This window comes from Geotrypetes seraphini, chromosome 8 (genome assembly GCF_902459505.1).
Source record: "Geotrypetes seraphini chromosome 8, aGeoSer1.1, whole genome shotgun sequence".
Classification (NCBI taxonomy): domain Eukaryota; kingdom Metazoa; phylum Chordata; class Amphibia; order Gymnophiona; family Dermophiidae; genus Geotrypetes; species Geotrypetes seraphini.
In genome coordinates, this window is record NC_047091.1 from 131357374 (window position 1) to 131368697 (window position 11324).

The 11324-nt window shown below is 42.1% G+C and overlaps 1 protein-coding gene across 3 annotated transcripts in view; it reads left to right on the top strand.

The window, feature by feature from the left end:
• UPB1 (beta-ureidopropionase 1) overlaps window positions 1–6709 on the top strand; it is a 50629-nt gene extending 43920 nt beyond the window's left edge. Inside the window, exons 10-11 of one of the 3 annotated variants that reach the window (XM_033957025.1) lie at window positions 4778–4932; window positions 6432–6707. In XM_033957025.1, coding sequence (XP_033812916.1) covers window positions 4778–4932; window positions 6432–6515 — 239 coding nt within the window. In that variant the 3' untranslated portion in view covers window positions 6516–6707. Of the gene's footprint in view, window positions 1–4777; window positions 4933–6431 lie in introns of all 3 variants that reach the window. The other 2 variants (XM_033957026.1, XM_033957024.1) reach the window with 2 other exon arrangements.
• Window positions 6710–11324: the final 4615 nt, after the last annotated feature.

Below are 11324 nucleotides of genomic sequence, written 5' to 3' on the forward strand. Positions count from 1 at the left end.
CCATTGAAACTCGACTTCATAGCTCCGCGGAAACTAAGAAACGAGGGACCGCGCACCTACGTCGGGTGGGAAGGCACTCGCGCATACGTGGTGCGAGCCATCGAGAACTTTCCAAGTTTTTAAAGTGTCCGTACCGGGGCTCTGTCGGTGACGTCACCCATCAGTGAGAACATGCTGCCTGCTTGTCCTGGGATAATATAAACATCTCCCTCACTCAGGCCCAGGAAAGAACATGAAAGAGAAATTGGAGTTTCTGCACATTACAGGACTAAGAAAAGAGGAAGCATTGTGTAACCTTCCTTTCACACCAACCTCATGGGTGGGTGTACTCTGGGCAGTACCTGGCTAGCTAAGGACAACTATTTTTGCTGTCCTAAGTTAACTGAATCTGTGGTACCCAGATAACGCCTGATTTTACCCTCAGACCACTGGATAGTGCTGCGGCAGGCAGGATATTCAGCGGCACTTCGTTTCTCCCCCAGTGAGAGGTTGTAAACTGAAAAAACACCATGAACATCTTCTCTCGCACCAAGCAGCATCATGGGGTAAAGACCTAGAACAATTGCTTTTGCCCACTACTTATAAGGAATTTAGGAAACGTCTGAAAACACACTTGTTCCTGAAGTATCTAGACAACTGATCCTTTCTTCTCTCTCCCCTCTATAGCAATTAACTTGTTCTATTGATCACTCTCTCCTCAAAAATGGATTTCATGTCCTATTAACCCTCTTTCTTCCTCCCCTCTTAAAGTCAATCAATTTGTACCTTTGCTTAATCTTTGTAAACCGCATAGAACTTCACGGTATTGCGGTATATAAGCTGTTATTATTATTATTATTATGAGCCACAGAATATCTTGTAAGGACCCAGTCAGTGCTAGTTACCAAGCAGGAGGCTCTCTTACTCTGTTAACTAGTGCTCTTTCCAAAATTACCAGGACTAGGGGTCATATATCAAAGCTACTAAGTGGTAGATTAAAACAAATAGGAAAAATATTTCTTCACTCAATGCGTAAATAAACTCTGGAATTTGTTGCCAGAGAATGTGGTGAAAGCAGTTAGCTTAACAGGGTTTAAAAAAAAAAAAGATTTGGATAACTTCCTAAAAGAGAATCCATAAGCCATTATTAAGATGGAATTAGAAAAGGTACAGTGAAGGGTGATAAAAAGGATGGGATGATTTCCCTATGAGGAAAGGCTAAAGAGGCTAGGGCTCTTCAGCTTGGAGAAGAGAAGGCTCAGGGGAGATATGATAGAGTTCTATAAAATACTGAGTAGAATGGAAAGGGTAGATGTGAATCGTTTGTTTATTCTTTCCAAAAATACTAGGACTAGGGGACATGCAATGAAGGTACTAAGTAGTAGATTTCAAACATACTGGAGAAAATATGTCTTCACTCAACATGTAATTAAACTCTGGAATTCGTTGCTAGAGAATATGGTGAAAGTGTTTAGCTTAGTAAGGTTTAAAAAAGATTTGGAGAATTTCCTAAAAGTCCTAAGCCATTATTGAAATGGCTTGGTGAAATCCACTGCTTTTTCCTAGGATAAGCAGCATAAAATCTGTTTTACTTCTTGGAATCTTGCCAGGTACTTGTGACCTGGATTGGCCACTGTTGAAAAAAGGAAACAGAGCTGTCTATGCCATTGTGGCAATGACCTGAGTTGGCCACTGTTGTAAACAGGATGCTGGACTTGAGGGACCTGTGATCTGTTTCAGTATGGCAGCTCTTATGTTCTTATGCTGAATAATTGACTCCCCCTAACCTTACCGGTCGTATCGAGGAGGAAGATGATATTTTCTTTCTTAAAGGACCCTCGGCCACAAGGGGGCATCCACTAAAAATCAGGGGAGGGAAATTTCATGGCGACCTCAGGAAGTATTTCTTCACCGAAAGAGTGGTTGATCATTGGAATAGACTTCCTGTGCAGGTTGTCAAGGCCAGCAGCGTGCCAGATTTTAAGAATAAATGGGATGTGCATGTGGGATCTCTAAGAGGGTAATAGTGGGGGGGAGAGTCATCGGAATATATAAAAACACCCCTCATGCACAGAATACCAAGCCAATGGACCAACTTACTACATTTGTGACTTAAGAGAAAAAAGGAACTTAAAACTTTGTTGGTTCAGCAGACATTCTTAAACAAATTTGAGATGAACTACTTTCCAGTAAATTATGATGCAAGATCTTTTTAATTGTGAAGAGGAAGTGGGAACGTTGATGCTGAATTTTTTCATGTGTCTATTTTAGTAATTATGTATGTTAATGACTGTAATCTGCTTAAAACGTATGTGATTGTTTGGACCATAAATGTTTTAAATAAATAACTTGCTCTTCTACTTTGAGCTTTATAGAGTGCCTCCTGCAAAGAACTCCATCTCCACTGATGCAGAGTGTTTCTGCTAGATTTAGGAAGGCGCTCATAGCCTGCTTTTCCACTCACCTTTTGGGAGCTAATCTTTTCCCCACTCCCTGCTCTGGTGCATTCTCATATCCATGCCCTTTCTTTGATTTTGCTGATGGAGTCTATCTGCTGAGGTGTGCTTTATTATTTCAGTGTTACATTAATCATTAACAAATAATGGTTAACATTTTAATGGCATTTAATTTGAGACTGTAAATTGAGTTAACGTGTGAAAGGAGCAGCAGTGTTGTAAAATTAAACTAAAAACCATTCTGAGCTGGCCGTAGCATCCTGCATCCTCAGATGAGGTAGAGTAAATCTGGTAACCACACTCTGAACAGTATAGTACTCATTAAAGCATGAATATTCTCCTCAAACTGTAAGTGTGATCCTAAGTGAGTGGTGGATGGCACCACGGACACTTCTTCCCTGCTTTCTTCTTCTTAAACACAATGGTAGTGGTAGCATTTGAGAGTAACCATATGAGCCACAGAATATCCTGGTATTGAAAAAACTTCATTGGTTGCCCGTTGAATTTCATATTGAGTACCAAATTTTGACAATAATACATCACATACACTATGGAGAGTGCTCCTCCATGGTATTTGATCCAAGCTTTGAGAAAATATATGCCAAACCGTGCTTTAAAGATCACAATCAGCAATGAGATTGATCCTGGAAAATACACTATGGCAGCAATGTCTGTGGCAGATAGTAACATAGTAGATGACGGCAGATAAAGACCCGAATGGTCCATCCAGTCTGCCCAACCTGATTCAATTTAAATTTTTTTTTTTTTTTTTCTTCTTAGCTATTTCTGGGCGAGAATCCAAAGCTTTACCCGGTACTGTGCTTGGGTTCCAACTGCCGAAATCACTCCAGCCCATCTACACCCTCCCAGCCATTGAAGCCCTCCCCTGCCCATCCTCCTCCAAACGGCCATACACAGACGCAGACCGTACAAGTCTGCCCAGTAACTGGCCTGTGGAATGCAATGAATGGTTCATTAAGATTATGTGCAGACTTTTAAATCCTTCAAAAAATCTTTAAAGACCTATCTCTTTGTAAGAGTATTTTTTTTTAAATAAAGGAAGAGATAATAGCACTAGACATTAAAATACATCACACTGTTATTTCAAATCCAGTCTTAAAGGGAAAAGGAGATAACAGCGTGATGTATTTTAATGTCTAGTGTGTGTTTGTTCGATTTCCTGAATTGTAAATCTTACAAATTTGTTGTTTTTATTTATTAATGAATGTGGATATTGTAGCCTGCTTAGTATATAAGCGGTATAGAAATTTTTAAAATAAATAAATAAAATAAACTTTCCTAGATGATATCAATCCTTGCAAAGTCATGAGTTTAATAGAGAAGTTTTCCATCAGAGCACACAGTGCGGTATTGAATGAAGATGTACAAAAAAACCAAGGAAACCAAAACCCATGGAAAGCAAACGATCACAGATAGAGTGAGGATGGAACTGTACACATCGACCAGAGATAATCAACTAAAAATTTATTGTGATGGATAAAAACTGTCTTTATTGTAGTGTTGGATCAAGCCACTGTAACCAATCTATGCTCCAAAGTTGAATCAGACCCGACACGCTCTGTGTTTCAGCTTAAAAGCCTGCTTCAAGGGTACATTTAACATCCAGTAGATGGCAATCTTGGGACATCAATAAGTAATGAAAACCATCAACACAGGAGAGGAGAAGCTGCATTTCCCTGCCAGATCAACTTCTGTTTGAACGCTTGCAGTAATCCAATCACTATCACAGTGCGTGGAAAAAAAACAACAATGCACTGCAATAGCGGTTGGATTACTGCAAGTGTTCAAACGGATGTTACATAGTTGATTTGGCGGAGAAATGCAGTTTCTGCTTTCCCGTGTTGATTATTTTCATTACTTCTACTACTACTTATCACTTATATAGCGCTGAAAGGTGCACGCAGCGGTGTATATTTTGACATTTATAGACAGTCCCTGCTCGGAAGAGCTTACAATTTAACTTGGACAGACAGACATGACATTATAGGGTTGGGTTGGGGATGCAGAACCCAAGGTGAAAGGAGTCTCAAAGAGGTGGGCTTTTAACTGGGCCTTGAACACTGCCAGAGACGGAGCCCGCCATAGGGATTTCATTACTTATCGATTGCCATCTACTGGATGTTAAATGTACCCCCTGAAGCAGGCTTTTGAGCTGGAATACGGACCATGTCAGGTCTGATTTAACAATGCGACATAGATTGGTTACAGTGGCTTGTTCCAACACTACAGTATATAGAGACTTCTCCTGAATCAGCTGTCATGGTATGAGTAGATTGGATCATTTTAAATATTATAGATTTGACATTTCCCATTTTTTCAAGCCCATCATGAGTTTGGCTATTTTTACGGCTCAAGTTATGTGGCTGCTCCAGACGGCAGACAGACACCAGGACTGTCTCGTATCCAAGATGGGCTGCTGGTGACTGAGCTAGATGTGAACCTCTGCCGACAGGTCAGCGACAAATGGAATTTCAAGGTTGGTACCTAAATCACAGCAGAACAGAAAGGACACATCAGCAAGCATGCCTCCTACCCAGAGACACATGACTATCTAGCACAGGGGTGTCAAAGTTCTTCCTCGAGGGCCACAATTTAGTCAGGTTTTCAGGATTTCCCCAATGAATATGCATGAGATCTATTAGCATACAATGAAAGCAGTGCATGCAAATAGATCTCATGCATGGTCAGGGAAATCCTGAAAACCTGCGGCCCTCGAGGAGGGACTTTGCCACCCCTGACTAGCACATCCTGGAATTTCTGGAGATAATTTTATAGATGGTTCACTGCATGTATATACCTCATATGAAATTACCCTGTGCCTACAAGTATGTAAGGTGACAACTGTGGCATAACCACAGGTGCGCTCAAGTACACCCACTTTGGACTCAGGACCATCCACCAGCAACATAGCAATGATGTGGCTAGCAGGAATCCCCCAAGCCCTGCCAGTTGAAAACTCATAGCATTTCTCCCTCCAGGCAATCGGAGGGAGGGAATATTAACTCCACTGCCTGTCTCCCTCCAAAAAAAACCCTTTTAAATCCTTCAGTTCTTCGCACATTCTCCCTGCTCATGCCACTCTGAGCCTTCCCTGACACAACTTCCTGTACGCGAGACCAGGAAGTTGTGTCAGAGGGAAGGTTTCAAGCCAGTGTGAGCAAGGGGAATAAGTTGCTGCTCACTGCCACTGAAGACCTAAAGAATTTAAAGGTACCAGGGGAGGGGGGGTCAGGTGTGTATAGAAGCGATCCCCCCGATTGCCGGGGGTGGCAGAGGGAAAGATGTGAGGTGGAGGGCGGAATTGTCATGCACATCCACTTTGAGCTCAGGCTCACTCAAAACTGCATTTAGTTATGTGTCTCTTATGGATTCAGCACAGGCAGAGTTGTGATTTATACACATGCTTTATATTATTATTATTATTATTAGGTTCTTATATCCCGCCATACCCAAAGAGTTCTAGGCGGTTTACATTCGTTACATTAGGATCCGGTCTGAACCCGGATTTACAAAAATTTTATCGGAATTGCAGGTAGCGCGGAAGGAGGCACAGGTTTGTCGTAGTTGGGTTAGAGGATAAAATGGAGGGAGTGGGAAACCATACATATATATACACCTGTTCTCAAGCTAGTGTAACATGTACTCTAATTCCTGAGTGTGTGGCACACTGGTTAGAGCTACAACCTCAGCACCCTGAGGTTGTGAGTTCAAACCCAGGCTGCTCCTTGTGACTCTGGGAAAGTCACTTAATCCCCCATTGTCCCAGGTACATTAGATAGTGTGTGAGCCCACTGTGACAGATAGGGAAAAGTACTTGAGTACCTAAATATAAACCACAGGGTATAAGTGGTTTATAAATAAATCATAATTTTTGCAGGATTTGTGGCAGTAGTTTATAAAGACATAGGAACCTTTGTAACTTAATAAAGTAAATGACCAGTTACAAAATTAGCCTCTTTGTGCATTTCTTTGCAGATGACTGGGAGGTATGAAATGTACGCAGAGGAACTTGCTAAGGCTGTGCAGCAGGACTTCTGCCCCAACATCATCAGCGAATGAACGCTCGGAACTACACCTGGCACCAGTATTTTACGCTCGGAACTTCACCTGGCACCAGTATTTTGAGCAACTCAGTATACAAAGTTTACTACAGAAAACAGCACAGTGTTTTCAATAAAAAAGCACATATTAAAAATAAGATGTCTGAGCCAACTACTACCCTTCTTTCTAGCCACACCACACACTCGCTCATGCCTACAGTGCAGGTTTCTGGGGAGTAACTTAAGTTTTTAGCTCTTTTACCATAAATGGTTGCTTCCCTTAAACAGAACTGGCTGAGGTATCACTTTATCCTCAAGGGTTTCCCTCACATGGAGGGGCATTTTCAATAGGATGTCAGAGTTCAACTTTGGCTGTTTCCCCACAAAAAGTCCAAAGTTGAGGGCGAAGAAACAACCATTTTCGAAACTGCTAGACATCCAATTTTTTTTTTTTTTAATTGCCTATAACATCTAGACTAACTTTATGCCCCATTTTTTACCACAAAAATGTTCAAGTTAGATATGTCCAAATTAGCACTATTTAGACATAGTTGGGACCCAGCATTGTAATGGACTGGCCACATACTCCACTGCTATCTTAAGAGGGCACTACTGTGAACTTCACATAAAGGGAGCCAGATATACATCTCACTATAATCCCCTCCAAAACTTACTATAACTATCTGCCTAGCACCCCAATAGTCCTTTTGGCTGCATGTGGCTCCTATAGTATGGTATAGTGGGGTGTTAGTGGCCTCACACTTTCCACCATAAATGTTTGGTTAGAGCGGCTTATGGGCCTGGGTCATTCTCTCTATGGTTCAGTAGCCCATCCAACTGGCTACTTAAGACATCTATGTGGAGATCTACTAGGCCTTCCCATACCAGGTACAGTTGTTCTAGACACAAGTATGTACTGTTTATTCAAATATTTGAGGGGTGGGAGGGGGGTCAGTGACCAGTGGGAGAGTGTGGGCGGTCATACCTTCATGCATCCAGTTTAGGTTTACCATATTTGTGAAGACAAAAGAAAGAGAACACATGACCCTGCCATGGTCCCACCCATACCCTGTTGCACCCACACCCTACCTCCAGTCTCAGTTCCACCCCCACACACATACTTTCACCCCTTTTCATAGTCCCCCTTCCCATCCTCTGTACCCTTTTGGCCTTCATCTATCTGCCACTGCATCTCATCACCCTTTTAAGTCCCAGCTCCATTCCTATCCTTCTTTCCTTCCCTCCAAGGCCATTCTTCTATCCATGTCTCCATATTCCACCCCCACTCAGCTTCACTTCCTTCTTTACCCCACCCCCAGGACCAATATCTTTCTCCTGCCCCTCCCCATTCCAGCATCTACCTCTCTCTCCTTCTTCACTAAATCACACCCCAACAGCAAATCCTTCCTTCCAGCAGGAACCGCAGACCTCCTTCCAGTTCCTAACTTCCCCATCTACCTCCTCCCCAGCCGCTGCATTGAATATTCAAGCAGGCAGGCAGGCAGCAACAATGAGGGAACATAGTAAATGACAGCAGATAAAGACCTGAATGGTCCATCTAGTCTGCCCAACCATACATGCTCCATAAATTAATCATTTAATTTAAATGGTCCTTTTTCTTAGATATTTCTGGGCCAAAAACCCCAGAGCCCTGCCTGATAGTGTGCTTAGGTTCTATCTATTGAAGTCTCTGTCAAAGCTCACTCCAGCCCATCTTAACCATTGCAGCCCTCCTCAGCCCAACTCAACTGAATATCCATATACGGGACACAGACCATCAAGCTTGCCCATTACTGGCCTTAGTTCCTTCAATGTATACCCATTATTTTCTGCTTAGAAATCCTGTGTTCATCCCATGCTTATTTGAACTCTGTCACCGTTTTCTTCTCCACCACCTCCCACAAGAGCACATTTAATACATCAACTACCATCTCCGTAAAGAAGAATAATTTCCTAACATTACTCTTGAGTCTACCACCCCTCAACCTCAATTATGCCCTCTGGTTTCACCATTTTCCTTTCTCTGGAATAGATTTTGTTCTACATTAATACCTTTCAAATATTTGAATGTCTGAATTAGAGAATGACACGGAGACAAATTTTTCCCCATCCCGCGCAGGAACTCATTTTCCCATGCTGCCCCTGTCCCATTCGTGCCAGCTCCATCCTCATCTGCACAAGCCTCAAACACTTTAAAATCATAACTGTTTGAGGCTTGTGTAGTTACGGTAGAGCTTACAGAAATGGGGCGGGGATGGGGAAATTGAGTTCCTGCAGGGATGGGAACAAATTTGTCCCTATGTCATTTTCTAGTCTGAATCATATCGCCATTGTTCCTCCCTTTACTCTAGGGCAGACATGGGCAACTCCAGTCCTTGAGGGCCGGAATCCAATCAGGTTTGCAGGATTTCCCCAATGAATATGCATTGAAAGCAGTGCATGCAATTAGATCTCATGCATATTCATTGGTGAAATCCTGGAAACCTGATTGGATTCTGGCCGAGGACGAGAGTTGCCCATGTCTGCTCTAAGATATACATATGGGGATGGATCATTAGTGTGGGCAGACTAGATGGGCCGTGGCCCTTTTCTGCCGTTAGTTTCTATGCAGGGCTTCCAGTCTCTCATACGTCTTCTGGCACAAACCTCCTACCATTTTCATCGCTGTCCGCTGGACCTGCTACTGCTGGCCTGCCCTAGAAGCTGCCTCTCTGCAAATCCCTTAGAGGTGTCTAAAACAGGTCTAATTCAGACCATCTCAAGTTCTGTCCATTACTTCTTGCGAAAGGTTCAATTATTGCCGTGAGACTAAGCCTGTCCAAAACACACTCTTTTATAAGTAAGATGTGCTAGAGGGCGAATGTCCTAAAAAATGTCTAAAATCTTTGTTTTGAAAATTGGTACTTGGACATTTTGCAAAAAAACATCCAAATGCTAATTTAGATGGTTTTCTGGATGTTTTGAAAATACCCCTACAAATCAAGACAGTGCTTTGTAAAACTTCTGTTTTTTTATACTTAATACTTGAAACTGATGACAGATATGTCCTGTGACCACAGACCAGCGGCACTATCATCAGCCATAGAACAAATCCTTGGAACCTGCTGGAAAGTTTCTCCTTCTAAGATACAGTATCTAAAAATCATGAAGACCATATGGCAGTCTCCTAACAGAGCAGCAGGCTGACTCAGGGAAGCCAAGTTCAAAATGTATTCCCGCTCTTTGTGATCTTAGGCAAGTCACTTAACCCGCCATTATTTTATACTAACTGCAAGCCCTCCAGTGATGGGAAAATAGCTGCTGTACTTTAATGTAACTCATCTTGAGCTATTACTGAAAAAGGAGTGAACCAACTCCCAAATCTATACATGGCTGCATATGCTGTAACATTGGAAAATCTGGTAACCCTAGCTATAACCAAATGGAAAATCCAGACCTATGGCCCTGCTCCTAGCCACACCCCGTTCCAGTCCCGTCCCCCCCTCGACCTATACAAGCAATGTCAGGACAGCATTCACGCATGCAATGCAACAACTTCACATGCATGACATCACCGTGTTGCATGTGCGGATGCTATCTTGATATCACTCGTTGCCAGAAGCTTTACAAACCCGAGATAAAGTGCCGGGTTTTAAAAAGCCATCCGGATCACCGAAAGCCATCAAAAATTTGTGTATTTTTACCTTTGTCTAAAACTCAATAAAATATTTGAACAACCCCCCCTCCCAAAAGAGAGACTAAAAAAAAAAATATAAAGAGCAGATCAGAAAGACGACTTCTGGCTTGTGTGCAGAATGAAAAACTGAAAAGGGACAGCAGCCCTCTAGTGAAGTAGGGATTCAAAAGCTGGAATGGATTCCTTTTGCAAGGCTCGCAAGCATGGGATATTTGTCCAAAATGAAGGATCTATTGCATTAGAACAGGGGTGTCAAAGTCCCTCCTCGAGGGCTGCAATCCAGTCGAGTTTTCAGTATTTCCTCAATGAATACAATGAAAGCAGTGCATGCAAATAGATCTCATGCATATTCTTTGGGGAAATCCTGAAAACCTGGATTGCGATTGCGGCCCTCGAGGAAGGACTTTGACAGCCCTGCACTAGAATAATAATTGTTGCAAACCGATCAGTGCCCAAACGGTGCTTGACAGGCTCAATTCTATAAAGTCTAGGTTGCGGCCATTTACACCACCTTAAACATAGTGTAACTCCTCACGCCTAAATTAGATGTGAATCCCACCTTATTTTATAATCATGCAAGTAAATTACAGGACCGCTCCTGATCCACCCATGACCCTCCCACAGCCATGCCTCCTTTCTGGAACCACATGTAACTTTTATGCATGGATCCCGTACCTAAAAATGTGTGTGTGAATTTTGACAAGCAATTAATTGGCACCAATTGGAATTGGCAGTATGGAATGCCTTGCCAGGTCAATTACGTCTTTGTATAGAACATGCTAGCTTTAAAAGACTATTAAAGACAGTTATTTGTTGATGCATTTTTGTAATAGGACTGTCAGTTTGACAGAAGTGAAGATGTTAAGACAGCTTGATTTTAGTTGTAGGATGTAGTGTCTTTATATTGTGCATGTTTTTTGGAAACCACCTAGGTTTAGGCGGTGTAGACATTTTTTAAATAAATAATATCCTGATTGTTGGCACCAATTAGCTTGTTATTCATTTAAATTGCATGTTCAAATTGGGTGCATAACCAAATTTGCATGTGTAATTTTTAGTACCTTTTATAGAATTAGGATGTAAAAAGTCCAAATGATAGTTATATTATGTAAAGGTACCCAAATATATCTGAAGAACTCAACAGACAACAGC